This window comes from Tenebrio molitor, chromosome 4, assembly GCF_963966145.1.
Source record: "Tenebrio molitor chromosome 4, icTenMoli1.1, whole genome shotgun sequence".
NCBI classification, from domain to species: Eukaryota; Metazoa; Arthropoda; class Insecta; order Coleoptera; family Tenebrionidae; genus Tenebrio; species Tenebrio molitor.
In genome coordinates, this window is record NC_091049.1 from 3,262,993 (window position 1) to 3,290,411 (window position 27,419).

Genomic DNA, 27,419 nt, shown 5'->3' on the forward strand with positions numbered 1-27,419 from the left:
CTGTGGGTAACACAGGCCGGTAAAATATTATAGAACACTGTAATTCTGCTTCATTGGATGAGGGTCGTTAAGATGGCGTCGCGAATATTTGGAATGATTTGGAATAAAATACGTTACATTTCGCTGTTTCGCTCTATTTCACTCTGTTTCACTGAAAGCGAATAGCTGCGTCGCATGTTGGTTAACGTGATTTCGCATATTCGAAAAAATCGCTGTTTTCGTCAATCGCAGTTATTTGTAATATTAGGCAACTGGTGCTAACTGCTATTTTTCAATAGCGGCGATTAAATAACCGGTAGCGATATATCGCTCATCACTACACGATACGTACAAAACGACAAAAAACAGTATAAAAAGTAATTGGCCGTACTTAATTAAATGGCCCACTGTTTCGATATTCATAAAAGCGAGAGGCCGTGCCCACATGCCCGTCTTGAGAAACAGAAACATGTTTTATGCGTTATTATTTTCGAGTTGAAAGTCTGCGGGATGCAGGGATTGGATTCGGGAAAATTTGAAAGGGTGGAACTTTAATTTCTTCTTTAAAATGGTTAAGCAACTTCTATATGACAAGCCTGTAAAGTAAGGAAAAGGAATGACGGGATTTTTAATGGTAAGGATTATTAGGCCCTGCATTAAACGTGCCCAACAAAGAACTTTGGATACGTGTGTTTTAGATAAGAATCACACCTGTTTGGAGTGAAAGCTTTCGCACTGACTTTCGAGGGCTTTCTTCATTCTACCTCGAACATTCTCAACTACATCTTCTGTAAGTGTTCTACCAATAGGTTTTGCATTTTTCACATCACCTGTTTGTAGGTAACGTTGCACCAATCTCGTGCAATGCTGCGTAAACGCAACTAAGGTAACAACTGGCTCGGGGAACAATGAAATTGGTGAAATGCATCGTCCGTGCTCCGTGGAATACTGCCAACCGTTAGCAGCATCAACATTTCCACTCCGAAAGTACGCCATAGTCATACCAATAAAAATGTCTTGCTCTAGTGTAAAAACCATTTTAATTAATAAATTGATACAAAAATGACACTTGATTTTGAAGTTTGAATTTGCCCGTCAAAATTAACAACTGAAAATGTAATGCTACCAACTTCACTGAAATTTTCATCATGTTGTCATTGTTGCCAACAGCTTCAGTCCTTGTTGATCACTCTGTAGGACGTATTGAAACCGCGAGCATCAGCGCCATCTGCTCGCCCTGAGACGACTTATATTCTCAGAAGTCAAATATAATAATAAAAAAAACTAGTAACAATAAAATTATAGTACAAAACACAATGTTGTAATTTAATTTTAATAAAAAAGTACATGTTAACTCGTATTTTTTATTTTATTTTATAATTATTTTATATAGGTTAGCGCCATCTATTAGCTCTGAACTAAACAAATATAAGAAACCGTGTAAATCACAGAGTCAGCAGTTCAGCACTTCAAAATTCAAGATCAGTTTAATTTAATTAAACCATGCTTTCGTCGTTTGTGTTTAAAAAAAAGTGTTGTATGCCCAATTGTAATAATAAGGATGCTTAACGTCGCCTCATCCATAATGTGTAACTCATAACGTTCTACAAATACCTAACCTACCGTCTACCGGACTTATAACGTAAATTACTATATTGTTATTAAAACGATTTAACAGACAATAATTGTACCTGTCTTAAGTTGATTACTTGATTAGTGTCGTTTTGAGTTAATATTTTTGTGATAATACATTTTTTTAACAGTTATTACAGAATGTTTTGTTTTATCTTCGACTTGAATTAATTATTATCACTGACAATTAGTCATTAATAATGTGTTATAAAATTGTATAAAAACAATACAACATAAAGTAACACATTATTAATTATTAATTGTTATTGATAATATTACCTTTGAAATTAAAAATTTAAATTCGGTAGTAGGTTTGGACCCGTGGTTTGGTCTGTTGCCTGGCTAAATGTTTTGGCTCAGGGCGGATAGATGGCTCTGAAACTGGTTCTCATTCTTATACAAAGAGTGGCCTATCCGTATTAGTAATCCGTGGACCCACTAAAGGCTGAGCAGAGCAGTGAGATGGATAGCTATGGCGCACGACTTATTTCGCACTTCATTATAAAAGTTACAAAAAGATCCGATGAAAATGAGAATTAAAATTAATACAATATACGTAACAGTATTAAAATAAAATTTTTATTTTTCTAAATTTCGAAGGTTAGGCGGTGCCTACCTTGCCTACCCTGACCAGCCGCCACTGAGTTTAGGGATTATTTAAGAGGACGCCACCCCGGTGGTCGAGACAGTTCGTCTTATCCTTTTCTGAAAACTAGTCACAAACGTTGTAATTTTTAATTGTAAATAAATAGATTAAGGACGACCTCTAGTATTATTACACATTCGACAACAGACAGCCCGAAGAAAGTGTAGCGAAGTACCGTAAAAATCGGGCTACACAACAAAATTGGTGTCAGGTGTGGGGTTAAGAGGAGTAGATACCAATGTTGACCTTGAAATTTCCACAACACCGGCTCGGCTGTCAGAGTAAGCAATAAACCACGCAAACCAACCCCTGCTTATTGTAATGATGATTTACATGATTTACAATAGGGTCTTTCACAGGCACGTATTATTTTGACGCTTTGGGTAGTGGTTCCTCAGATAAAAGTATCGATATTTTCTTGTTAGATATTTAAAAATGAAACACATTTTTTTATTTAGTTATTTGCTTTGATCGTAAATCTAATAAAGCAATCTATTACAAAAAATGAAACAGAACTTTCAATTATTTTTAAATATTTCATTTAATATCTCTTATTGGCATATTTCTTGATGTTCTAGGATCAATTAATTCAGGTAGATAACACTTCATATAAAATTGTTCGGTAATTGTTCACTTTAACTACTTCTGGAATTTTCGCGTTTTTTCTGGCTAGACAGCCTCAGGGCGTCCTCCTAGATCGTGTCCCACCATTCCTTGTGCAAATGCCTTTTTTTTCTCTCTTGTTGTGTTTCAAGGTCGCGTCAAGGTCGCGCCAAGTCTTAGTATAACTAAAGGGTAAGGAAAATTTTCATTTGCACAAGGTTTGACTGGTGGGAAACGATGTAGGAGGACGTCCTGAAGCTGTTTAGCCAGAAAAAACGCAAAAATTCCAGAAGTAGTTAAAGTGAACAATTACCAATTGTTCCAGTTTATTTTTCATTTTTTTGTCCCAAAAGTCGTCATTTTTTTTCTATTACTTGCGTTTTTAGTTTGTTTTTTCCTATCCACACTGCCAATATACATTTTTTTTATTTGTTATATGAAGTTGGCCTTGTATCTGATAATACCAGTCGTGGTTGGTATTAATTTCGTAATTACCATCATTTTTAATTTTCCAAAATGGGATTAATTTCGTCCTAATGGCTTCGTCGGGTGTTAAATTTTGTTTATACGCAGTATAAGGGCAATTTATTTCGACAAGGCTATCGATCTTTTCTACGAAACCATCTGGGGATGCTCCCAAGAAATAAACGCTTTTATCAATAAAAAGACCACAGGAAATTATTTCAATGTTGTCGTTATATTCTTCGGTTAGTTTTTTTCCCAGTTTTCAGTCAATTTCATGTATTTTTCCATGATTTAAAGAAGGAATTTTTGTTGAAATGACATTGTACAGATTGTATAGATTTTATACAGGGTTATTCTAAATGATTGTAGTCGAAGTAGGCGTGAAAACTGAATGTAAAATTTATGGTTGCCGCTCCACATAAAAAAATAGGCTGTTGCACAGTAATAAAACTTTTGGGCGAGGTGTAGTTCAAGTTGCAGAAGTATTCAGAATTCTTGGATCGGTCAAACACTGCAGCAGGTACCCTCTCGAGACCCGTCAGTCATAAAATTAGCATTTTACAAGAGCATTAAATCTTCGTATTGTGAACAAATTTGTTGGCAAATTTTAGATTTTCTTATTTCTTGTAGTTTGGATGTATTTATCTGTGCACTTTAGTGATTGAATCTCTTACTTGCAGAAAATTCTTTTGAAGAAAATAACGGACAATGATTAATACAAACGTAAAGGCTATGACTTTGACAGCGTCAGATTTTTCGTATCTCTGCTATCTTTATAATTGATTTCATATAAATGTTCATCAAGTGAGCTGTGTATTTGTAAAAGCACCTTTAATTTAGTTACCTACATTACAAAAGTCACATTTATGAAGGTCATGTCCAATAAATCTTTACTTGGTAAAAATACAAAGACAAAAACAAATAAGAATTACTTTAATTCAATCAGTAAAAAGACGTAACATTGCTTTTGAAATAAGCAATGTTAAAATGGACAAAAACTAAAAAATTAGTCAAATCGGGTTCGCGCAGAGCAAGCAACTTTGAAAACATACGTGAAGTTACTAAATAATGACGTCATCGCAAATGGGTAATAATTGGACTCTAGGATCAGAAATAAATTTGGATTTATCAAAAATAACTATTAAATTTCAATTTTGTTGACAATTGCTTCGAAAGTTTACGATTGTAATCAATGTATCTAATAACATAACTAATAAATGAAAAATAAAAAATGTCAAATTGACAAGAGCATAAAATAACCACAAGTAATCAATAATAAATAAACGCATCGCATTTTTTTGTTTGTTCCTGTTGTTTCAATAAAGAGAAAGCGAGAAAGGAAATCGTGACGTAATCCCAAAAGGGTAAAAATTGGACCATAACTTCAGAGTTCAGAGATTGAATCTTATTTTCGTAATCCTAGGGATTATTTAGCGTAAGAAAGGTAGGATTACAATAGCGCCCGTTTTTATTACCTGTATGTACAGTCGATGGACAAATAAAACTGGGACAAAAATGACAATCACATAAAGTCAAAATTTACAAATTTGCATCGTTTAATTACGGCTTTGTCACAAATAGGTTAACTTTGGTATGACATATTATATAGACACTGACAAATATATTGACAATTCAATAGTCTGATTTACATAGATTAAATTTTAAGTGTCCCAGTTTTATTTGTCCATCGACCGTACAAATCATTTCCATTAAAAAAACCTGTTATCGGATAATACTTACAACTTTTCTCCAATTGCAGAAAAATACTATACTTAGAACTCTGTCAGAATCATTTAGACATTTATTGGAAAAAATTATAGTTTCTGTATAAATTAGTAGGGGTTTTAATATTCTATATTCAATCGTTACTGAGAACAACTAATTACCTACAGCTTGGCCGTTTACTCGACATTACTAGACGCAGGTAGTTTGGCCCAAACGACCGATACCGGGTTCGATATTGGAATGGATGGGAACAGAAAAGTTTGAGTGTCACATTCTGAGATCATTTAGTTTTTAGGTTAATAATAATTAGATGATATATCTATTTTAACTTAGGTTTCTTAATTTAATTTTTTTCAATCCATTTTCATAAAGTAAAACGCCCCAAATTAAATAAACCAAATATCTTTACATCAAAACATTTTCATTAAATTCTAATCACGGATTTTATTTCTCTATGTATTATGGTTTCATAACGTGTACCAAATTTGAACTGCATCGAACAAAATTTAATTTTTAAAGTGATAGTTTTTTGGCTGCTGTACCTAGGTAATTAATTTTAACAAAAAAGTAATACCCAATTTTTGTGGCGGTGAACAGTATTTATGCATCTATAATAATTTCATATAAATATAATTTAGTTTTAAAGTCATTTTCGTGCTTGTCATAAGTGATGGGACACCCGGTACATAGTTTAAATTTTTATTTCATACTATCCGGTGGATGTTCAATTGCATCATTAATTTCAGTCCGGTAAGTAAGTTATAATAACAATATCAGAGCCGGAAAGTGTCACTAAGCAACACCTAACGGGCTGTTTTATTTTTATACATCAAATCTGATATTGAAAAGTGAAAAAGACAAAAAATATTTGACAGTTTAACCTTGAAGTCGTTAGGGCTTTACGTGAATTTAGTAGGCCATTTTGTAGCCTACTCACAACAAATTAATTTGGTGTATAGATAATTAAAATCGTCCGATAAATAAGGGAGCTATGGACTCGTCTTATTTTTGGGACACCTGTATAATTGGTGCTCAGTCAAAAAAAGTGTTATATGTAGGTATTAGGTATTTTAATTACTCGCTATTATTAGAATTAGTGATTGGTTTACTTCGTTAAAAAGATAAAAAGGTTATGATACCGCACCGCGGCAATCCGGCCATCTCCTTTCAGGTATATTTTAAAAATGGAATTCATAAGTTGACCATCGCGGCACGCCGGACCTGCCCCGAGGGTGTTCCCGTGCGCCCAGTGCAAGTATCTTCCCAACAAAAGTTGCATTGCGGGCGTTAAGTAGTGATTATGACAACCCGAGTTTACGACCTCCAGGGGCTGCAGGTAGTTGAGAAGTATAGTGGACTGCCTAATAACCGAATTTTACGCGTTTTGTTGAGGCTTTTGTTTATTTTTTTGCTTCCAATCTAATTTGTTTTTCCAAAAACTGAGACAGTAGCCCCATGAGATACGTTCTTCTGAATCCAATGCACTTTTTAAATAGTCTCTAAATGAAAAATTGAGCAAAAATAAGGAAAATTACTGAAAAACGTTATTAATTTTTTTAAAAAGAATGAAGCGATTTTTCAAAAAACTGAGACAGTAGCCCCGTGAGATACGTTAATGTTTAACAAAAAATATAGTCATCATAGCTTCAAACATAAAACTGTGGAAAAATAATTAGAATCCGTTTAACGCGCTTTACCATTGCTTGGCCAACCACAAGGCAACAGCCTTAAATTGGGTGCAAAACAACTCAATATTTTTAAAATTGATTGTAGAACAACTCAATATTTCTGGATTAAATCGTTAATTTAACAAAAATAAATAAAATCCTCATCACCGCACTTTTCACCTAAAAAATGACAGTGACAGCGACACAACTGACAGTTCACATGAAAGCCGCAAAAACGTAATAACATGGGCATGGCCTACTTCGACTACAATCATTTAGATTAGAATAACCCTGTAGTTCCGGCAGTATTTGTAGTTTTCCTTAGCTTACAAATTTTGCCAAAATTTGAGGCAGTTTTAATTTCCGTCTTTGTTCCATCCATTCACCATCTTCATTTTGATCTGCCGTTCTTCGTTCAATTTCATAAATTTTCACCATAAGATTCATCAGGTTTATGTGTCCTGGAGTGCTGGTACCCTTTTGAATAACCTTTTTGCCTGTTTTATTTTTATTACATCACGTTGTTTTTTCACTTTCGCCATTCTTCGAATCTCTAATTTCCTTATGATTCCATTTTTGTTCCTTCTTAATGTACCATGCGTCATTCATCAGGTAAAAATACTCACTTTTGGTTTATTCTTCCAATTTGTCAGGTTTTGAGTACCTCCTCTATTTCGTTTTCTACTTGTAAGTCTTTTTATAATTTTTTTTATTAGCTTTGGCCATATTAAGAGCAAGAAATAAATTCCTAGTATCTAACCTCTGAAAGAAGAAATAGAATTACTAGGTGTAGAAAACTTAGATATTTTATCACATACTTACGTCACCAATTAATAAAACACTAGTAATTTTTAAACAACAATTAAATTATTTATCTTTCCGTATGTAAATGAATGCTTTGCTTGGTCGACTGGTCGAGTATGGTGGGCGTCTGGCCACCCTGATAACTTAGAGAAATACCAGATGGCCTTTTGCAAGAAACTAAAGAAGTTAATTTTGCGATTTGCAACGGTCTTAAATTCCAGGAAACCCTAGTCTCACTAAAAGTATACATACTACAAATAAACACTATCCACGTTAACGGGTACACAAGTAAAAGAAAACAACAACAAGAGAACACAATAAAGAAGCAAGTAACGAACACAAATCCAGACTAAGGGAATACTTATCTGTACTGTAAAGAGGAACCAGGTATAGGAGGGTTTGGGTACATTATAAATCCATCAAGTAGCTTCTAAGGCCCCCGCTTGCGGTAGACTTATTATTGGGGATTGTAAATCATCGACGGCAAGCTGAATTTTACTTTGCAAATTGTGCTAACGCTGTAATGAGCTTATTAATTAAAATATTTTTACCGGGTTTGAACCTATCATTTTTAAAGCAGTAAGTCTACATTTTGGCTTAAGAATATATCCGCAATCTGGTTTTGCATTGTTGTAACTAGGAACCATCAATTTCACGAAAATATTTGCTACGTTTTCTAATAATAAAAAAAAGAATTTTTAAAATTTTTTCAAGCCGATTTGTAGGGAATGGTTTGCTCTTTTTAATGAGATGATTTCCATGAAAATATGTCCATTAGGGCTAAAGCTACAGTGTTAGCACTATACATTGAAAGCTCCATAAGAAAAGTACGTATCTACTCCTCTTAATGTCGGTTGTTAAAGTCGTCATCTCAGTGGTGCTACTGTTGTGCAGTGTGTGTATGTGAAGTTCACTTCGGTTTGAAATCACCGAGAATTCAGTGTACAGTGGAAGTATCCGTCGAAAGTCACTGATCCGACTTCATCCAGGATCCAGGGGTCAGAATCAAAAATCGACGTTCCGTACGCGAGGAGTGAACAATCTAGGGGCCACGTCGGCGATCAAGTCAAATAATCCAGTCCAGTCCAGCAATCCACCACGACAGTGATAAGTGCAAAATCTTAGTGCCTAATTTTTAGTCATTTAGTTAGTTAACGTAAATTATATGCAAACTCGAGCTCAGAAACGTAAGGTCGAGCTTCGAGCCAATCTTCCATCGAATTCATTATCATTATACGAAACCAGTGACGCAACAGATCAATCAAAAATGCCTTTTAGTATCGAAATAACGCTAAAGATGATCCCCGAATTCAAGGGAAGTAAAGAGCAGCTAGATAAATTCCTGACATGTTGCGACATTGTTTTTGACACTGCTATCACTGACGCGGAACAAACTACATTTTTAAGTGTTGTAAAAACTAAACTTTGCGACCAAGCTTACAATTTAATTAAGTACAAAACAATAAACAATTGGGCCGAATTAAAAACACTACTCAAAGATCATTATAGAGAAAGACGAACAATGGCTCAAATTCAAATGGAACTGCTAACTTGTCGTCAGGGCAAGACCGATGTAAGATCATTCGCGACAAAAATTGAAAAAATATTAGGTGAACTAGACGATGTTTGCATTTCCAGTCAAGGTGAAAACGCCAAAGAAACGATTCAAAATTTGAATAGAGCAACAGCTCTTAAGGCATTTGTTGATGGTTTACATGATTCGATTAAACTTATAATTAAAGCGTGTCGTTTCGATGACTTGCCTACAGCAATCGAGGCGGCTTGCGACGAAGAAAGGAATGTTGCCATTAACAGTAGAAGTCGGGAAAATAATTCAAATCAAAATTGTAAAAAATGCGGTCGATCAAACCATATCACCAGCCAGTGTCGTTACAATAACTACAGCAATGCACCTAATCAAACCTCACAAAACCAAAATCGCGGTAATCATCATAATTATAATGCAAATAATCACAACTTCTCAAATCAAAACCGTGGTCAGAATAATTGGTCGAAAGCTAGTAATCAAACACAAACCAATTCCGGTACAGAATTATTTTGTAGATACTGTAAACGCGTAGGACATGAGATTGAATTCTGCAGGAAAAGAATATATAACAACAGTCGAAAAAACATTAACAATGATGTCCAAAATTCGCAAGAGACGTCGGGAAACGAGAACGGATCGAGTTCAGGCAGTCAAATCTCGGTCCGCGAACTCAGGACTGCTTCCCAATAAATTCATTTGAAAAGCAAGTATTTGTTTTGACAAATAAAAACTCATGTTTTGTCAAACTTCCGCTCAACATATCAAACTCTAAAATTGCAACACTACTACTTGATACGGGATCGGATATCTCACTATTAAAAATTAATTCCGCCGATGATGACGCACAAGTGTCCATTGAAAAGAAAATTAAAATCAAAGGTATTGGCACAGAAATCGTAACATCTTTAGGCGTATGTTTTGGGAATTTCCAGCTTTCTAATAAGGTGTCAATTGGCCATGCAATTCACATTGTCGATTCAAACTTTCCCATCCCCGGAGATGGCATTTTAGGTAAAGATTTTTTGGAAAAACATAAAGGCGTCATAAATTTTGCAATACCGGCTCTACAAATAACGATACAGGACGAAACCTTTTCATTCCCCATGAACCAGATGTTCCAAGAAACACCCGTCGTAAACCAATCTCTCTTAGCGGAAACCGTCCCTCAAAATAACGATTCCGCCTAGAACGGAATTTACAACCAAATTAGAGGTAAATTTTTCTGAACCCAAACTTTGTTTACAAAAACGAGTGGTCGACGGTTTGTATATTCCAAATGCAATTGTAAAAGGCGAAAGCGGATATTGTCGAGTGAGAGTAATAAATTCTTTTATTCCATCCTAAACGATAAAATGGTATTTTATCTACTGTTTTCTTCATGGTAAAATGAAGTTTTATCGTCTAGAAAAATAAAATAATTACATTTTCACAAGTTTCTTTATTCTTTTTTAATCAAAATTACAAACGTCTGAATTGAAATAACCGGAAATAACATTGTTAATAAAAATTAAATGTGCACTTTTTAAACACTTTTCCACCACATTTGACAGTATTCTCGTTAGCGACATCTTTGCTTTTGATGAAGTTAACGACATCCTCACTTTTGATGAGGTTAGCGCCACTGCAACCAGGTAATTCGTTTGAAAATCCTTGACAATTCTTTGTGCTGCTTGTTCCCATCAAAATTCTGTTACAAATTTCCTTCTTATTTTCAACTGATTCATCAATGTAGCCTTCTACAACCGAATTCGATTTCCAGCCACCATGTCTCTTCATCATAAGCGTGTTAGCTCCAGTGTTCGCCAAAAGAGTAGCACTTGATCTCCTAAAGCAATGACCAGTGTAAGATTCAGGTAATGGCAGCTTTAAAAATTCCGCTATCATTCGGGGCATCTTGTAAAATGTGTTAATTCCCACCACTTGCTTTGTACATTTTTCATTGCGATAACCCAAAAAGAAACTCTTGGTTGGTGTATTTGCAGGTCTTAAATCACTATATTTTTTGTATAAAGCCAACTTGCTAACTCCTATTTTCGTATTATCCACAATAGTAAACATACGCTTCTTATTCGTTTTTGTTTCGGGAACTTGTATTATCAGAATATTATCTCGATCTTCGATATCGTCAATTTTCATTTTGTGTAATTCATCCATTCTGCATCCTCCGCCGATTCCCATGACCAAGGCAACCTTTAGATAATTTACTTAATATTGAGTGAAACTACCATAATAAAAACACTTACCTTTATCAACAAGTAAATCTTATCAGGTGCATCCTCCAAAAATTTGTTAAAATGTTCCCTCTCTAACACATTTGATTTAATCGGTGTGTAGGTTGAGTATTCTCGCTTAAGGAAAGTCTTCAGACTCAAAAATCTAAAAAAATAAACGTTTTAATTATAATATTCAAAATAATCATTCTTCTTACTTTGATATGTCTACTTGTTCCTTGATCAGTAAGGTACTCTTCAACTTTGAATAACAACTCCACAATGTTGAAGCCTTATACTTTTTTACCTTTTCTGCGAAGTACGATAGCAGGACTTCTTCTGATACACCTTTTATGTTTCTGCTTTTCCTCCAGGCACAGAAAATATTGTATTCTTTTTCATACAACGATACAGATTTTCGCGGCAATAAATTTTCAATAACAGATCTGGCTTCTTTAATAATATCTTCAGGAACATACAATTCATCTTCATTAAGGAAAGATTGGGCCATTATTTCCTCAAAAATGAAACACTTTCACGACGCTTTCACGAAACTGCTTTTAACTTTGTTGATAAACAAATTATCTCGGTAACCGACTCCCATGCCAACAGCCCCCGCTTTGAGTTTCTAATGTTTAACATCCATTGTTGTTTTTCTGTTTTTGACGTTTTTTTGATTGTTGAATTTTTTTGACGTTTATAATTGTCATAATCAAAATAATTCAGTAATTCAATCGAAGTAATGGAGGATGGAATAAAATTTTGTATTGTACACGACGATAAAATTCACCATTATCTTCTCGAGCGTATTAGCCTCTCGGCTTACGCCTCGAGGCTTAAACCGCTCTCGAAGATAAAATAAAATTTTATCTAATCCCGTGGGATAAATGACACTTATCCCACTCATTTGAGTGGAATAAGGAACTTCATTACCGGACGCATTTCATTACTCCACTCAGTGGGATAAGTGAGCTTCATTACCCCACTCAGTGGGATAAGTAAGTCATTATTCCACTGAGTGGTGTAATGTGACTGGCGGAAATAAATAAGATTTACCTTTTTTTTTTAATTCGGGGCGGTCTTAGATAAAATTTTGTACATAACACGTGGGCTAAAGCATATTACAGGAAACTCGTGTGATTACAGATGAACTCGGGCTAACGCCCTCGTCATCTGCAATCTTCACACTCGAATCCTGTAATATTGCTTTTATCCCACTAATTGTGTAAATAACTGTTATCGTCTTGTATAATAAATAACTCTAGAAATACCCTCAGAAATAAAAATAACTGATTTCGAGTTCGAAGATCTAGACAATTACCACGCAATAAATTTCATAGAGAGTTCTCATTCCAAGCGGTTACAATTATTAGAATCCCAAATACTTCAGAATCATTTAAATAAAGAAGAATATGACCCAATTTTAAAAATTTGCCGAGAATTTAATGACATCTTCTATCTCGAAGACGATCAACTAACGCACACTAATGCCACAAAACATTCAATATCCTTGCTAACGCAAAAACCTGTATTCGTCAAACCTTATAGAATTCCTGAATTTCAAAAACCCATAGTCCGACAACAAATCGATCAAATGTTAAAAGATGACATTATAGAAAATAGTGTTTCTCCTTACAACGCACCAATATTAATTGTCCCTAAAAAACCCGACAATATGGGAAATAAAAGATGGCGTTTAGTTGTTGATTTTAGAAAATTAAACGACATAACTGAATCGGATGCTTATCCCCTACCAAACATTACCGAAATTCTGGAACAATTAGGTCATTCTAAATATTTTAGTGTTATCGATCTCGCGACAGGATTTCACCAAATTCTTTTGAGCAAGGATAGCAAACCATTTACTGCATTCACATTTGAAGGACGTTATCAATATAAAAGACTTCCTATGGGATTAAAAAATTCTCCCGCCACATTTCAAAGACTAATGAATCATGTTCTTACGGGACTCCAAGGAATAAAATGCCTTGTCTATTTAGACGACATAGTTATTTATGGTAGTTCCCTGAGAGATCACAATAATAAACTGATTGACGTGTTTAACCGGCTTAGACAGCATAATTTAAAATTACAACCGAGTAAATGTTCATTCTTAAGGAAAGAAATTACATACCTAGGTCATGTCATTTCGGAAGATGGGATTAAACCAGACCCCGATAAGATACAAGCGGTCAGGGATTACCCAACTCCAAAAAACAAAGACAACATCAGATCTTTCCTAGGTTTAGCATCATATTATAGAAAATTTATTCAAAATTTTTCACAAATAGCATATCCGATGAACAATCTTCTAAAAAATAATGTTGAGTTCAATTGGACATCTCTGTGTGACGAATCATTTGATAAATTAAAAGCTAAATTAATAAATCCCCCTATTTTGCAGTATCCCCATTTTAATCAAGAATTTATTCTAACAGCCGATGCAAGTCAACATGCAGTCGGTGCGGTCTTATCCCAGGGCATAATCGGTAAAGATTTACCTATCGGGTACGCATCGAGAACGTTGAGCAAAGCTGAAAAAAATTATTCAACCATCGAAAGGGAATTAGCCGCTATAGTCTACGGTGTTCAATATTTTAGGCCTTATCTATACGGAAAAAAATTTAAGATCGTGACTGATCACAAACCTTTGATTTATCTCTTTTCTATTTCAAATCCGTCGTCTCGTCTTATTAAATTTAGACTAAAATTAGAAGAGTACGAATTTGATATAATTCATAAGCCAGGTAAATTAAATACAAACGCAGATGCCCTCAGCAGAATTTACAAACTTAACGGTGAAAATAGTGAATCGTACGAACAATATTTAAAACACATCAAATCTAAAGTCATTATAAACTCGAATGTGCTCGAATCGGACGAAGCCATGGAGGACAGTTCCGATGATGTCAATCTTGTTTATTTTACGGACAAACATTTCGAATCAGAAGTAGAGTATCATAATAGTTGTCCCGAACTGAAAACACAAAATGTCAACATTTCAGACATCGCTTTTTTAAAATCTGACAATCGCTATTTTCTATATCTAATTACCAAAGAAACACATGCCCATAAATCATCATATGCAGACATTTTCCAAGGCTTGATCAATTTAAAAGAGTTTTCTTTCAAACATAGTATTGAAAAAATCGGTATATCGACTTCGAATTTGAAATTACATAAAATTAAATTTGAATCCATAAGAACCATGATTCGCTACATCTTCAAAGATACAAATATTCAAATAATAATTTTTCATAATAATACTAAAAAGGATCTAACTCGAAATGAAATTCAAGACATTTTAAAAGATTACCACGTAAATCCTCTTGGTGGTCATCAAGGTGTAAATCGGACTTTTAATCGCATAAAAGAACATTACAGGTGGCACAAAATGTACAAAGACATTAAGCATTTCATAAATTCATGTCAAACGTGTCAACAAAACAAAATTAGTCGGAAAACGAAAGCTCCAATGACCATAACTAGCACGTCATCCAAACCTTTTGAAAAAATATTTTTAGATGTTGTAGGTCCCCTTAATCCAACCGAAAATAATAATACATTCATACTGACTTTCATCGACGATCTCACAAAATTTTTCATAGCCATTCCCATTCCAAACCAAGAAGCCAATACTATAGCCAAGAATTTCACTACTGAAATTATTTGTAAATTTGGTATGCCACAAACCGTACTAACTGACCAAGGCACAAATTTCGAAAGCGCGATTTTCAGGGAAACGTGTAAACTTCTAAAAATAAAAAAAATTCACGGAACAAGTTTCCATCCCCAAACAAATGGCAGCCTCGAGAGGACACACCGAACATTAGCCGAATACCTAAGATCATTTATTAATCGGGATCGTGATAATTGGGACGAGTTCCTACCATTCGCAGCATTCACATATAACACAACACCTCATACATCTACAAAAATTACACCTTTCGAGCTATTATTTGGACATAAAGCTTCAATTCCTACATCATTAAAGGAAAATCCTGAAATCCATTACAATTATGATGATTATTATGCAGAATTAAAAGCAAGATTGCAACATTCACATCAAATTGCGCGAGAAACTATAATCAGGGAGAAAGAAAAATCAAAAACCAGATATGATTCCAACGTAAATCAACAAAATTTCTCACCTGGCGATAAGGTTTGGTTAACCAATGATGCAAAGGCACCAGGAAAATCAAAAAAATTAGAACCACGTTTTAAAGGTCCCTTCACAGTACTTTCAAAAGATTCAGATGTTAACTACACCATATTAGTCAACAACAAAAAGCCTACTACAGTCCACGTAAACCGTCTAAAGAAATGTTCCTAAAAAAAAAAAAAAAAAAAAAAAAAAAACCTTTTACCCATGTAATTTTGTTATTATGTACCTTACTTACCATAATCTTGTAAAAAAAAAAAAAACGTCTATATTAACACTGTTTATAGAATAGAATAAGTAGGTACCGATGAATCATTGTTATTCCAATTAGGTAGATATTTAAGTCATATTATTCAATTAATTATTGATACATGTAATCTTACTTAGGTATAGTTATTGATATTATTATGTATGTATGTATTAGATTAAAAAAATTTGTACCATTGAAAAAAAAAAGAAGTAATTGTGTTAATTTTATATTCGATATTATATGTACAGTGGCGAGCACGGAATTTCGCACACATTGGACATTTCACTGACTTAATTTTATTAAAATGAGATACTGGCGGCAGTTTCGTGACAGTTTAGGTGAAACATCAGTCATGATCACATATATCATGCGTATCCCACCTCATTATTGATTATAATGACAATAAAGCTTAGACTAGATAGTTTTTTTTTAATGACGTACAAATTGGCGTGCGAAATTCCGTGCTCCCCACTGTACCGTATGTTTCAAAAAATTTCTGGTCAAGTAGGTTCTGAAAAACAAAAGCATTAAAAACGTATGGCGTAACTTGAATAATCCAGGCGTAAATGTGATTATCACAATAATTGTTTTGAACGAACTGTCATAAAATGACAATTTTGGGGAAAGTTTGCAAACGGTTCTTTTCCTACGATTCTAGGAGAATTGGCGCCATAATTCGACGGACGGGACCGCGCAGTTCTATCCCGTCCACCGCCGTTTGTCTTCGTCCTCGAATTGTCGTATACCGTACGTAGAGGGGTAGAAGATTAAAGTTAGGTTAGGTACCCAAATCAGAAATCAACAAATAAATCCGCGCAATATGTGTAAACAAGCAATGTAATAACAATAAATAAATAAACAACAATTAACAATAATGTGGTTTAAATTATTCTAGAGCAACTGTTGAAAGTGGTAGCCTTGAGCTTCGATGCACATTGTTACACGTCTCTTCATGTTCTCAAAAACACGAACCATTGTCTCAGGAGTAACTCGCTCGCATTCTTCCCTAATTCTGATTTTTAAATCATCGATTGTATGGACAGGTTCCTTGAAAATGGTGTTCTTTAAGTGGGGAAACAGGTAATAATCGAGCGGCGTAAGATCTGGCGATCTTGCAGGCCAAAGATCTCGACTGATCAACCTATCGCCAAAAAATTGCCGCAAATAACGAAGAGTCTCCCGTGCTGTATGGGCTGTAGCCCCGTCTTGTTGAAAGTACCCATGAGTCAATTCATCATCGTGGAGTTGATTAATGAAAACATCAAGAATGTTGTTCCGGTACCTTTCAGCTGTTACTGAATCTTCAAAAAAGATGGGTCCAATCAATCTTCGTCGGGACATACCAACCCATACTCCAATTTTCAGAGGATGCAGTGGTGTTTCACGAAAGAAATGTGGGTTATCTGCACTCCACATTCTCATAGTTTGGGAGTTTATGAAGCCAGTTAGATGAAACCATGCTTCGTCTGTGTAGAAGGTAAGGTCAAGAGTCTCATCATTATTTATAAAATTGTTAAACCAATTGCAATAAGCAACCCTTTGATTATAATCAGGTGGCAGCAGTTCTTGGTAAACCTGGACTTTGTAGGGGTACAAGCCAAGATCCTTTCGAACAATCCTCTGACAGGTTGACACTGATAGCTCAGTCTGCTGCGACAGTCGTCGGAGAGATAATTGGGGTTCGTCTTCCATTCGGTGTTGAACATTCTGAATATTTTCTTCAGTACGAACCTTAGGTCGACTACTTCCAGGCTTCCGCAGAACACTGCCACTGTCTCGAAATGTGCGAACTGTGTACCTCAAGGTCTCGGAAAATTGTTCATAAAGAACAGCAACATTTGGAAATTTTTCGGTAAATTCTTGAAAAGCCGGTGCCATTTGGTATACCCACGTTCCATTTTCATCTTGCTGGCCATTGCGGAAGTAACATTCAATCATAAAAATCTTTTGTTCTGGAGTAAAAACCATTTTCAGAGATTGAATTTTGCGAACAAAATTATAATGGCGATTAATGCCGTTTTTGACAGTTCAATTATTATTTGACAAGCTAAGCCATACGTTTTTAATGCTTTTGTTTTTCATGACCTACTTGACCAGAAATTTTTTGAAACATACGGTATATGTATTTAGATTAAAATTTGTACCATTGCACAAATTTTTCAAATGTGAGGGGAGGTGTTATGATGTACTGCTAGCCAACACCCTCCTTTTAGCAGGTAGTTTATTTTAGCAGGTAGTTTAGGGATTATTTAAGAGGACGCCACCCCGGTGGTCGAGACAGTTCGTCTTATCGTTTTCTCAAAACTAGTCACAAACGTTGTAATTTTTAATTGTAAATAAATAGATTAAGGACGACCTCTAGTATTATTACACATTCGACGACAGACAGTCCGAAGAAAGTGTAGCGAAGTACCGTAAAAATCGGGCTACACAACAACGGTGTGATCAAGAATGACTGAGTCTGTCGGTAACAATGAAATTTGGCAAATTTGAAATTTACCCTCAAAGGTTCATTTTTATAAGAGCATAAACATAACCAGCATAACCAAAAATGTTTTTAATATCGTCTCAAGTTAAAAAAAATTCAGCCAGTGCGAATTACGAGACAAAAAAAAAACAGTACTTTTCAATTGTTTCATTGTTAACAATTTAAGCAGTAAAAAAACGTAACAGTGCTTTTGAATTCAACAATGCCGAAATGGACAACAAAACTAAAAAATTATAATCAAAGTTCGCGCAGGGCAAGCAACAACATCATATGCCTAAGATTACTACTGGCGGGAATTAATTTGCAAGGCTGCAATAGTTTCCTAAATAACGTGAAACAATTGAGATGGAAAATTTAGTATTTTTCACTGTGTTGTTTTGGAACTCGTAATGTAATAGTACCTATGGTGTTTACTTGCATGTCACTATTTACAAAACATAATTACAGAGCAAAAAATAAAATTATTTGACCTTGAAATGTTCAACCCAACGTGAATAATGTATATTTATTTAATTATGAAAATAAACTGATTTATAATTTCAGAATGTTTATTTTCCTACTTATAAAGGAGAACGCACACTTTATATGTAATTCTAAAGACCACTCAAATGGGGATATTTTGATATCAATCGACGCGTCTTGAAGTGACAAATATTTGATACCATTGCGCCAAAACGCTAACTCTATAAATAAAGCCGCAATCTATAATTGAAAATCAAAAACTTCCATTTACTTTGTATGAGTGTGAAAGAGAGCGGTAGATACCCTTTTCGGGTTAGTTTTGGGGACTCCATAAATAAAGATAGTTATTTACGGGGGCAATTGACTTCTTAAGAGGGTTCACAGTAGGATGTATAATTGCAAAGATGACACTGAACCAGTACAATGCCTTTAAAAGGGAATAGCCGAATCCGTAATCCTCCATAAACTACAAATGACAGTTTTATGAAGTGTTCTGACAGAAATCAGTTGGAAAATATTTCAAGTTTTATCGATTTTGTCGCTTTATTAATCGAGTTACACATTTGGCGCAATAATATCAAATATTCGTCATTTCAAGACGCGTCGATTGATATCAAAATATCCCCATTTGAGTGGTCTTTAGAATTACATATAAAGTGTGCGTTCTCCTTTAAATCATATTCTGGGGAATCCGACGGAAATTTCGCAAAGCGGTTCGGGATTTAGAAACAGAGCAGAGGGTAGCAGGTAGTCTCCTTTGGGCGAAGTGCTCCTCTTCACCCTATGAGGTAACAAATACTAATCCCCTCATTATTAGCACTGCATGGTAGTGCCCGTCGTAAAACGGTCAGCAGGTGTTGTACGGTTGGTTGTATAGTTACGAAATAGATATTTTCGTTGGGTGATGGGCACCCTTAATTTTGCCCAATCTTCCGAAATAAGTTCTTCACAATATCTACAAAAATGTTGGCAAATTTCAGGAGTACATTTCAAAATAGACTCAAGTCATAAATTCACAACTCTATCGCGAAGTATAATAGGTCTTACAAAACCCCTGTGCCATTTCAATTGGGTCGTTGTTTCTTCACTATCCGTGCTACATATTCATCTTGTACGCACCTACGATTCAATTTATACACAAAAAGAACTTGACTTCATTGTAACTTACTGAAAATATGTTCTGTAGTCTAATACAAACACTATCAATACGTTTTAAAGTCGCTTAATTATGATTACGGTAAATTCGGCAACATGTTGTAATACCCCAATTTGAACTCAAATTGCCGCCATCACAACAACGGAAGTAACTAGGAGGAAAGGAAGACGAGAGATGATCGGGAAGATCCGGAAGCGGGGGAGTGGGACGATGTTTTTTTATGAGGGTTGACACTAAAAAGCACCGGTACCTCCGGATTGCCAATGCAACTTTTGGGGAGGGGAATTGAAATTTGAAAAGTCACTAAATCAGAATTTGGTAAACCTGAGTTACGCTCTTCGCGCCTTTATCCATGTTTCGAAATTCGTTCTGATTTCTGAATCTGGCTAACTTTTAAACTTTTAAAAATCTGTTCGTTAGAACAAAATACCGTATTTTGTGTATTGTTTATAATCAAATATTCATCTTAAATATTTTTGAAGCCTTAGGTTTAAGCAGGTATGGATTTATCGCAGGGTTCCACATCTCAAAAACAAACTCCAGAAAATGTCGATGGGAGAAGATGTCCACGGTGTGGCAAACGGTTTGCTACAATTTCATCGATGAATAGGCACGTTAGAATGATCCACCAGGAAGCAGCAGCTATGGAAAAAAAAAATCACGTGTTATGTCCAAGTGTAGATTGTAGGGAACTTATGTTCCAGACTTTCAATGATTTAAGCAAGCACATCGAAGAGTTTCACAAGGTATGCTTACAAAAGTTAGTGTTTTCTTTTTCCAGCCAGCAACAATATGAAGAGTGGGTGAAATTGGAGAAGATTGACAGCAATTATGCATTGATCAGGACAAGACATGAACAAAATTACAAACAAAAGGAGTACAGCTGCAACAGAAGTGATACGAAAGGTATTGTTGATTTTATTGCAGAATTCTTTGAGGAAAACTTCGAGAGCAAGGAAAATGATACACAGATTCTCAAAAACGTTAACCGTCACATTTATTTATGTAAACAACTAAACAAAACTACATTCTCTCTATGGCTACTCAGTATTAGAATCTAGACTACTAAATTGTCTCCCTGTAACACGCGCAAAACAATTATTTTAACACTCTCACCGTTTCAGCGTGTTAAGTAGGGTATTCGATTACATTCATACTAGAACATAAACGCTTGAATTTTTCTTTTGTCAAGGCTTTCGTAAAAATGTCAGCCTTTTGTAGTTCTGAAGAAACGTACTCGACTTTTATTAATTTAGGAATTGCTTTGCTACGACTTTAAAAAAAAAGGAGTGGTGCAACGTAAACTTTAATTGAGAAACACTTAAACATTATGCATGCTTAGGTATTCATTGCTTAAATTGAAAACGGTGCAAACGGCCATAAATGTTTTATTTATTTTTTATTTATATTTATTTTACTATGACTAAATATGTATTTTGTTTATCTTTACTTTTACATTTTTATCTACACCACTGTATTCGTTTCTTTGAATGTTACACAATTTTCGGTTTTTACGTAAACAGTAGCAATCCAAAATCCAAATTGCATAAAATGCGCTTCGATCTAGATCTCTCATTCGGCAGCATGAAGAAAAACATAAATTGGGAACTTCTGTACCCGATATGTGGAGCCCTTGTGATGCTAATGTTGCGCAATGTTTGCCGAAAGTCAGCTCCAACAATTTCACAATTCCGAAATAATTTTTTTCTGATTCAAGGTACATTTTTACGAAGATCGGACTCCGGCTGGGTCTGAAGCAGATCGAAGTGAAGAAAGCCCCTCACGATGCGGTCCTGGAGAAGGCTTACTCGATTTCGAAAAAGTGGAAGCTCGATCGGGTACTTTTCCAAATGTCTCTTGGCCGATTTTGATCGCTTTGTTACAGGTCCGCGGCTTGGCCAAGCAACTCGACGTGTCAGAGAAAGAAGTCGAGAGTTGGCTCGAATTGAGGAACGCTCAAGACAGACCAAGTGTTTTGATCAAGTTTTCCGGAAGTTTCTGGGCGTGTTGTTACTACACTCTGGCTTGGACTGCCGCTGCTTTGATCGTGTGGGACAAACCCTGGTTCTGGAATGTCAAGCAGTGCTGGTCGGCGCCGTCTTGTTCACTTTTTCTTCATTAATTCGCGACTTTCAGGATGAATATTCCGGATCAAACGGTCACGAGGGATGTTTGGTGGCACCTCATGATCACTTTGTCTTTCTACATGTCTGAACTGATGGGTTTGTTCTTCGACGTAAAGAGGAAAGACTTCTGGTCAATGTTCATCCATCACGTGGTTTCCATCGTCCTATTTTTCTTCGCTTGGAAGAGTAATCTCTACCGGATGTTTATGGTGGCACTCGTTCTCCTCGACTGCAGCGAAATCCTCCTCGAGGTTTTATTTTCTACAGAAGTTATAAAAATCTTACCGTCCGTCGTGTTGCAGCTGTCCAAAATTATGGTTTACTTAGGTCACGACAGGATCTCGTTTGTGACTTTCTTCACATTTCTATTTGTGTGGGTAGTGACCAGATTAGGATATTACCCCTTTTGGCTATTAAAAAGGTAAACGCTCAAAATACTTTATTCGTAAATAATGATATCATCCATTTCAGTTATGTACAAGATGCTCCAAGTGTTTTACCATTCGCTCGAGACCTTTCTCTCTATCATATCATTCTTACTATGAACTTGATCGTAGTAATTCTTAACTGCATTTGGACATTTTTCCTACTTAAGATTGCAAGAAATGTTTTATTCACTGACAAACTTTACCGTGACTTAGGAGACGACAGCGACGACATTTTGTAATTTTCATACAAACCAAAATGGTACCAGCGCCTAGACTATGACTTTATACATTTTTTAGTATACTGTGGTGGTAATAGGTGTTTACTGCCTTGACGACGAGTCCGGTAGACACATGTTTATAGTCTATTTTTTTTTAGACTAGACCGTTTTACTTTACACGGCGGCCGGTAGGAAATGTTAAATAATTTGTCAGATTTATTGGTATTTATTTATATAAAAGTTGAATGCACAATCTTCTATATATATAAAACTGAATGTCTGTTTGTATATTTTGTATGCAAATCTACAGTTTTACTCCGATCTTGATGAAATTTTGTACACTTGATCTTCAAAACAAGAAGAAAATTACTGTCTACTTTAATTTTGCAAAAAGCAACCCCTACTACCATTTTCAACCCTGTTAAGAAAAAAAGACAATTTTTTCGAGTTGGAAATACCCACACCTACGCCGCTTAACACCTATTTCATCCTCTGAGTATATCGTCACCTTCGCCGCTTGACACCCACAAAAAGCAACCCCTATGATCATTTTTATGCCTGTTAAGCACAAAAAAAGTTTTTTCGAGTTGCAAATCGCGTTTGCATGATATGTTCAGGTGTCATAGTTACATTTGGTTGTTTATAAAAGTAGCAATTTCGCAAAATTTGTTTGAATGATTGTGTTTTACCGGAAGATGTCTTAAATGAAGCAGAACAAGCTTCAAATAGCTTAATACCGGAAAAATCAAAAGGTAGGTATCTGAAATCAAACGAGACAATCAAACAATAGGAGGATCTAAATAAGGTTACAACTGAAAATAAAAGTGTTATGTTGACGTATTTTCATGAATTGGTAAGTGATCATAGTGTTAGTTTCTTATCGTATTGATCTTTTTGTTTATATAGTCGAAGAAAAAAGTAGTATACAGTAAAGTTTTAATTATTCATCGTAAAAAGACAAACTTCATATTGAAATTACTGCGTTTATCACAATACATGAAAGTAGAAACATAATTTTAAAACATTCTGAAATTTGCGGGCGAAGCCGCGGGTATTACATAAAAAAGTAGATAGCTCCATGGACGAGAACTACAGAGATATAGCTCTGATGGATATTGTATCACACCTTTCCACTCTTCGTCAAACCATGATTTCCATATTTTTATTTTTCCTTCGTTAAGCATTGCACCCCTTCTCTAATTATTGTTTCAGAGCCTTCCCAAATTTTTTCTATGTTTTTTCCGATATCCTCATTTAACTTCTTATTTATTGTCTCCTGCAATTCTTTTCTTATCTTTTCCTCTTTTAATTTTTTCGTTTCATTTACATCCGTTACGTACAATGGCGGACAAAAAATTTCGTCCACAACTGTCATTCCCCTCACATATACTGTAAAGCAGCCTTTAGGATCGAATAACCTCACTTTACATGTTGACATCTGTCAATCAAATTGTGTCTATGTTCTCATGAATGACAGAAATAAATTTTAAATCTTAATTTTCAAACGTCAATCATAATGACAATAAAGGTTAAACTACACCCAATTTCTGTGAAATGACAGGAAAAGGATGGATGAAATTTTTTTGGTCGGAATAGTAGGTATCTGCTTCGTTAATTAGTATTTTGGATTATTTTCTAATAAACACAAATTAAACATATCATTTCTTGTTTGAAGAAAGAATTATTCGCTCAGATAACAGCTTAATCGCTTTGGGTGGAGTAGTCTACACACAATTTCCATTACTCCTCGATGTTTCCAAAGACGATAAACCACATTTTTCTACTTGGTCCTTGAGTGTGGTCGACGCGCACTTACTTTTTTAAAGATCTTGAACCACCAGTCAGTACTGTGCGTGGTTGAGTAGATCTGCCAGTTATGGAACCCAAGGTAGTACTGGAAGGGCCCCCCGACGAATCGGGAATTCCCCTGGAATCTCCCGTTAAACTACTTCTACAAGCTTGCAACACCTACCACGACAACACAGCACTGGTAAGACAATCTTCTGTACAACCGCTCTAGGAGCACCGTTAAATTTTAGATCGACATAAGGTCCGGTGAATCACTGACTCACGGTCAGTTGTGCCAACTGGCGAAAAATCTAGCCGCGAGTCTTCGACGTTTGGGCGTCAAAAAAGACGACATCGTCGGAGTCGTGTCCGAAAACTCGCACAAATTCGTGGTGGCCTATCTGGCGGGGTTGTTCTTGGCGGCTCCTTTGCACCTGATCAATGTGGGCATCACGGAGTGTTGGTTTTGTTGCGTTCGTGGTGACCCTCTCTAATTGGTTCAATTTCAGACGAGTTACGACATATGTTCGCGTTGTCCAAACCGACTGTCGTGTTTTGTACCGACAAATCTCAAAAGAATGTTCTGGAGGTGGTGAAGGAGTTCACTTTTGTCAAGGCGGTTGTTTCCTTTGATGCCGTCGAGCAAAAAAATGAGATTTTGGCATATTCGGATCTGATCAAAAACTCGGTATCTTTCCGAGTTGAAGAAGATGTAGATTTGGAAAATCAAGTCGCCTTGATTTTGAATTCTTCTGGAACAACTGGTTTGCCGAAAGGTGTGATGTTCACGTACAAGATGTTGCGAACAAATTTGATTCATGCTAGGTGAGGGAAGCGTTGGAGATAGGTCGAGATATCATTTGAATCGTTCCAGAGATCCCGATTTGTTCTACATGAAACAGAAAGAAGTCGTCAGTGTAGTTGTCCCGATGCTTCATGTTTATGGAGTGGTGATCATGAACGCCGCCCTCTTCTCGGGCGCCACCCTCGCTATTTTTGACCACTTCAAGCCGACGATTTTTTTGCAAACCATCCAGAAATATAAAATGGAACAGCTGATGTTGGTACCGACCTTGATCAATTTTATAGCAACCAGTCCTCTGGTCGACCAGTACGATTTGTCTTCGGTGAAGCAGGTGTGGAGTGCGGGGTCCGCACTTTTCGAAGAGGACTCAAAAATCGTGTGGAGCCGGTGAGTCCGCATTTGTTGTAATAAATCTGAATTGTCAGTATTGTCACTTAATCTGTCACTTGTCACATCAAACCTTGCTTGTCATGTTAGTTGGTTACACTGCTCAGTGCTCGACTCATTTAAACATGACGTGTCAAATTGACATCTGTCATTCTTCAGATTCAATTTACAAAAATTGCACGTGATCTACGGAATGACAGAAACGGCATTATCCGTCCACACTTCCGACAACCGGAAAGGGGGCTGCGGTCGAGTCACTTGCGGCTACCGCGTCAAGGTGGTGGATCGCGAAACGGGCTTGACCCTGCCGCCTCAGCACCGCGGGGAGATCTGCATCGGCGGAGCCGTCACCAAAGGCTACCTGAACGACCCCCAGAAGACGGAAGAGACCATCGACGCGGAGGGATTCGTCCACACCGGAGACATCGGCTACTACGACCGCGCCGGCACCATCTACGTCGTGGCCAGGAGCAAGGAGATCATCAAGTACAAGTCGTTCCTAGTGTCTCCGGTCGAGCTCGAGAACATCCTCGTCAAGCATCCGCAGATTGAAGACGTCGCGGTGGTCGGTAAAGCAGATCGCAGGTTCGGTGAGGTTCCGGTAGGTTTCATCGTGAAGAGAGAGGGGGCCACTTTGACGGAGGGACAAGTCTGCGAGTTTCTCGCCAAGTTCGTCAGCGACGAGAAGAGGCTTCACGGCGGAGTCAGGTTCGTCGACGTCATCCCTAGAATCAATCTGGGGAAAATATCACGTCGGGAGTTGACCAAACGGGTACAGTAACTACAAGAAACAAGAGGAGTTTAAACAAAACTCATTGATAGAACAAGGTGAAGGTTTTCAAGGAAAGGGGAATTATGCAACACAAAATACATAATAAACAATTAATATTTAATACCGGAAGTTGGCATCCACAAGTAAATGGTACGCCTAGTCATTTGTCAAAAAGTTGTCTCTTGATTAGCTTTCTAGGTTAGGATTCTAGAAATAAATAATGACAATTTGATTTATTTTGACTTTTGAACGTCATATTTAAGTGCACCAACATAAAATTGTAAATGTGTTGCCAACCGAACAATAATAATTTCAGTCATTAAAAGTAGTAACCATAGAAAGAGTTAAATTTCAAACAGACTTACAATGGTCGGGAATAAAAACTATACTTAGGCCAACCAACAGATATATGTAGTAACGAGGCCTCCGTGAATATACAGGCCGCGACCAACAAATAGTCACGTCACGAATTCGGTCCTAACTTATAATACCCAATATAAAGACAATTATGTATTTCAATGAGAAAAACTGAATATTGTTTGAAGAAAAATAATTATTATGATAAAAAACAATAAAGAGGGTTTTCCACATCACCTTAGTACATAATACATGCGTTGGCTCTTGTGGAGGCCTCGCCAACAGCCCTATCTCTATGTGTTTTATACGTATAACTCTTAAATTTAAGTAATTTTCTTTTTGATGGATCCTTATTTTGGGTGCTAATTTGGTCGTTGATTAATTTTGAATAATTATTAAGAAATATATTGGCAAGGATATGACTATTTTTTATCAATATCGACTTCAATGTTTTGTTACATAAAATACATTTGTCATTAATTTCTTCTACATATTTTTCCAATTTTAACATTGTCAACTCCCGTAAAATGATCCTTTGTTTACCGCTTCTTAGAAATTCAGTTTCATATTTATCAGAAATAAGCTCACTAAATACCTATCTGATGTGCCTTAATAAAAGTTTCAAAGAATAATTTAGGGGGTTGTTTTTTTAGAACATCTCTTGTTAAATTTTTTAAATTTTCACCAACATTTGCAGAGTCATTTTCACCATAGTTGGTAAAAATTATAACAAAATCTGA

At 35.9% G+C, this 27,419-nt stretch overlaps 2 protein-coding genes and 1 long non-coding RNA gene across 5 annotated transcripts; 2 read left to right on the forward strand and 1 right to left on the reverse strand.

The window, feature by feature from the left end:
* Positions 1 to 10,488: 10,488 nt before the first annotated feature.
* Positions 10,489 to 12,151, reverse strand: LOC138127931 (uncharacterized). Its single transcript, XR_011158469.1, has 3 exons — positions 11,499 to 12,151; positions 11,314 to 11,446; positions 10,489 to 11,260 (listed from the first exon to the last, which is right to left on the reverse strand). It is a non-coding gene; the product is annotated as an uncharacterized lncRNA (long non-coding RNA).
* A 7,205-nt stretch (positions 12,152 to 19,356) lies between these two features.
* On the forward strand, positions 19,357 to 26,558 carry LOC138127932 (luciferin 4-monooxygenase-like). 3 transcript variants are annotated; one of them, XM_069044056.1, is made up of 10 exons: positions 19,357 to 21,465; positions 21,516 to 21,636; positions 21,684 to 21,886; positions 21,935 to 22,175; positions 22,227 to 22,345; positions 22,396 to 24,560; positions 24,610 to 24,817; positions 24,868 to 25,183; positions 25,233 to 25,550; positions 25,710 to 26,558. In XM_069044056.1, the coding sequence occupies exons 6-10, from the start codon at positions 24,447 to 24,449 to the stop codon at positions 26,329 to 26,331; spliced, it is 1,578 nt and encodes a 525-aa protein (XP_068900157.1). In that variant the 5' UTR covers positions 19,357 to 21,465; positions 21,516 to 21,636; positions 21,684 to 21,886; positions 21,935 to 22,175; positions 22,227 to 22,345; positions 22,396 to 24,446; the 3' UTR covers positions 26,332 to 26,558. The 3 variants fall into 3 exon arrangements, with proteins under 3 accessions (XP_068900157.1, XP_068900158.1, XP_068900159.1); XM_069044057.1 differs by having other exon boundaries at positions 19,357 to 20,704; XM_069044058.1 differs by having other exon boundaries at positions 19,357 to 20,544.
* On the forward strand, positions 21,350 to 23,196 carry LOC138128211 (ceramide synthase 5-like). Its single transcript, XM_069044398.1, has 5 exons — positions 21,350 to 21,465; positions 21,516 to 21,636; positions 21,684 to 21,886; positions 21,935 to 22,175; positions 23,188 to 23,196. The coding sequence occupies exons 1-5, from the start codon at positions 21,350 to 21,352 to the stop codon at positions 23,194 to 23,196; spliced, it is 690 nt and encodes a 229-aa protein (XP_068900499.1).
* Positions 26,559 to 27,419: the final 861 nt, after the last annotated feature.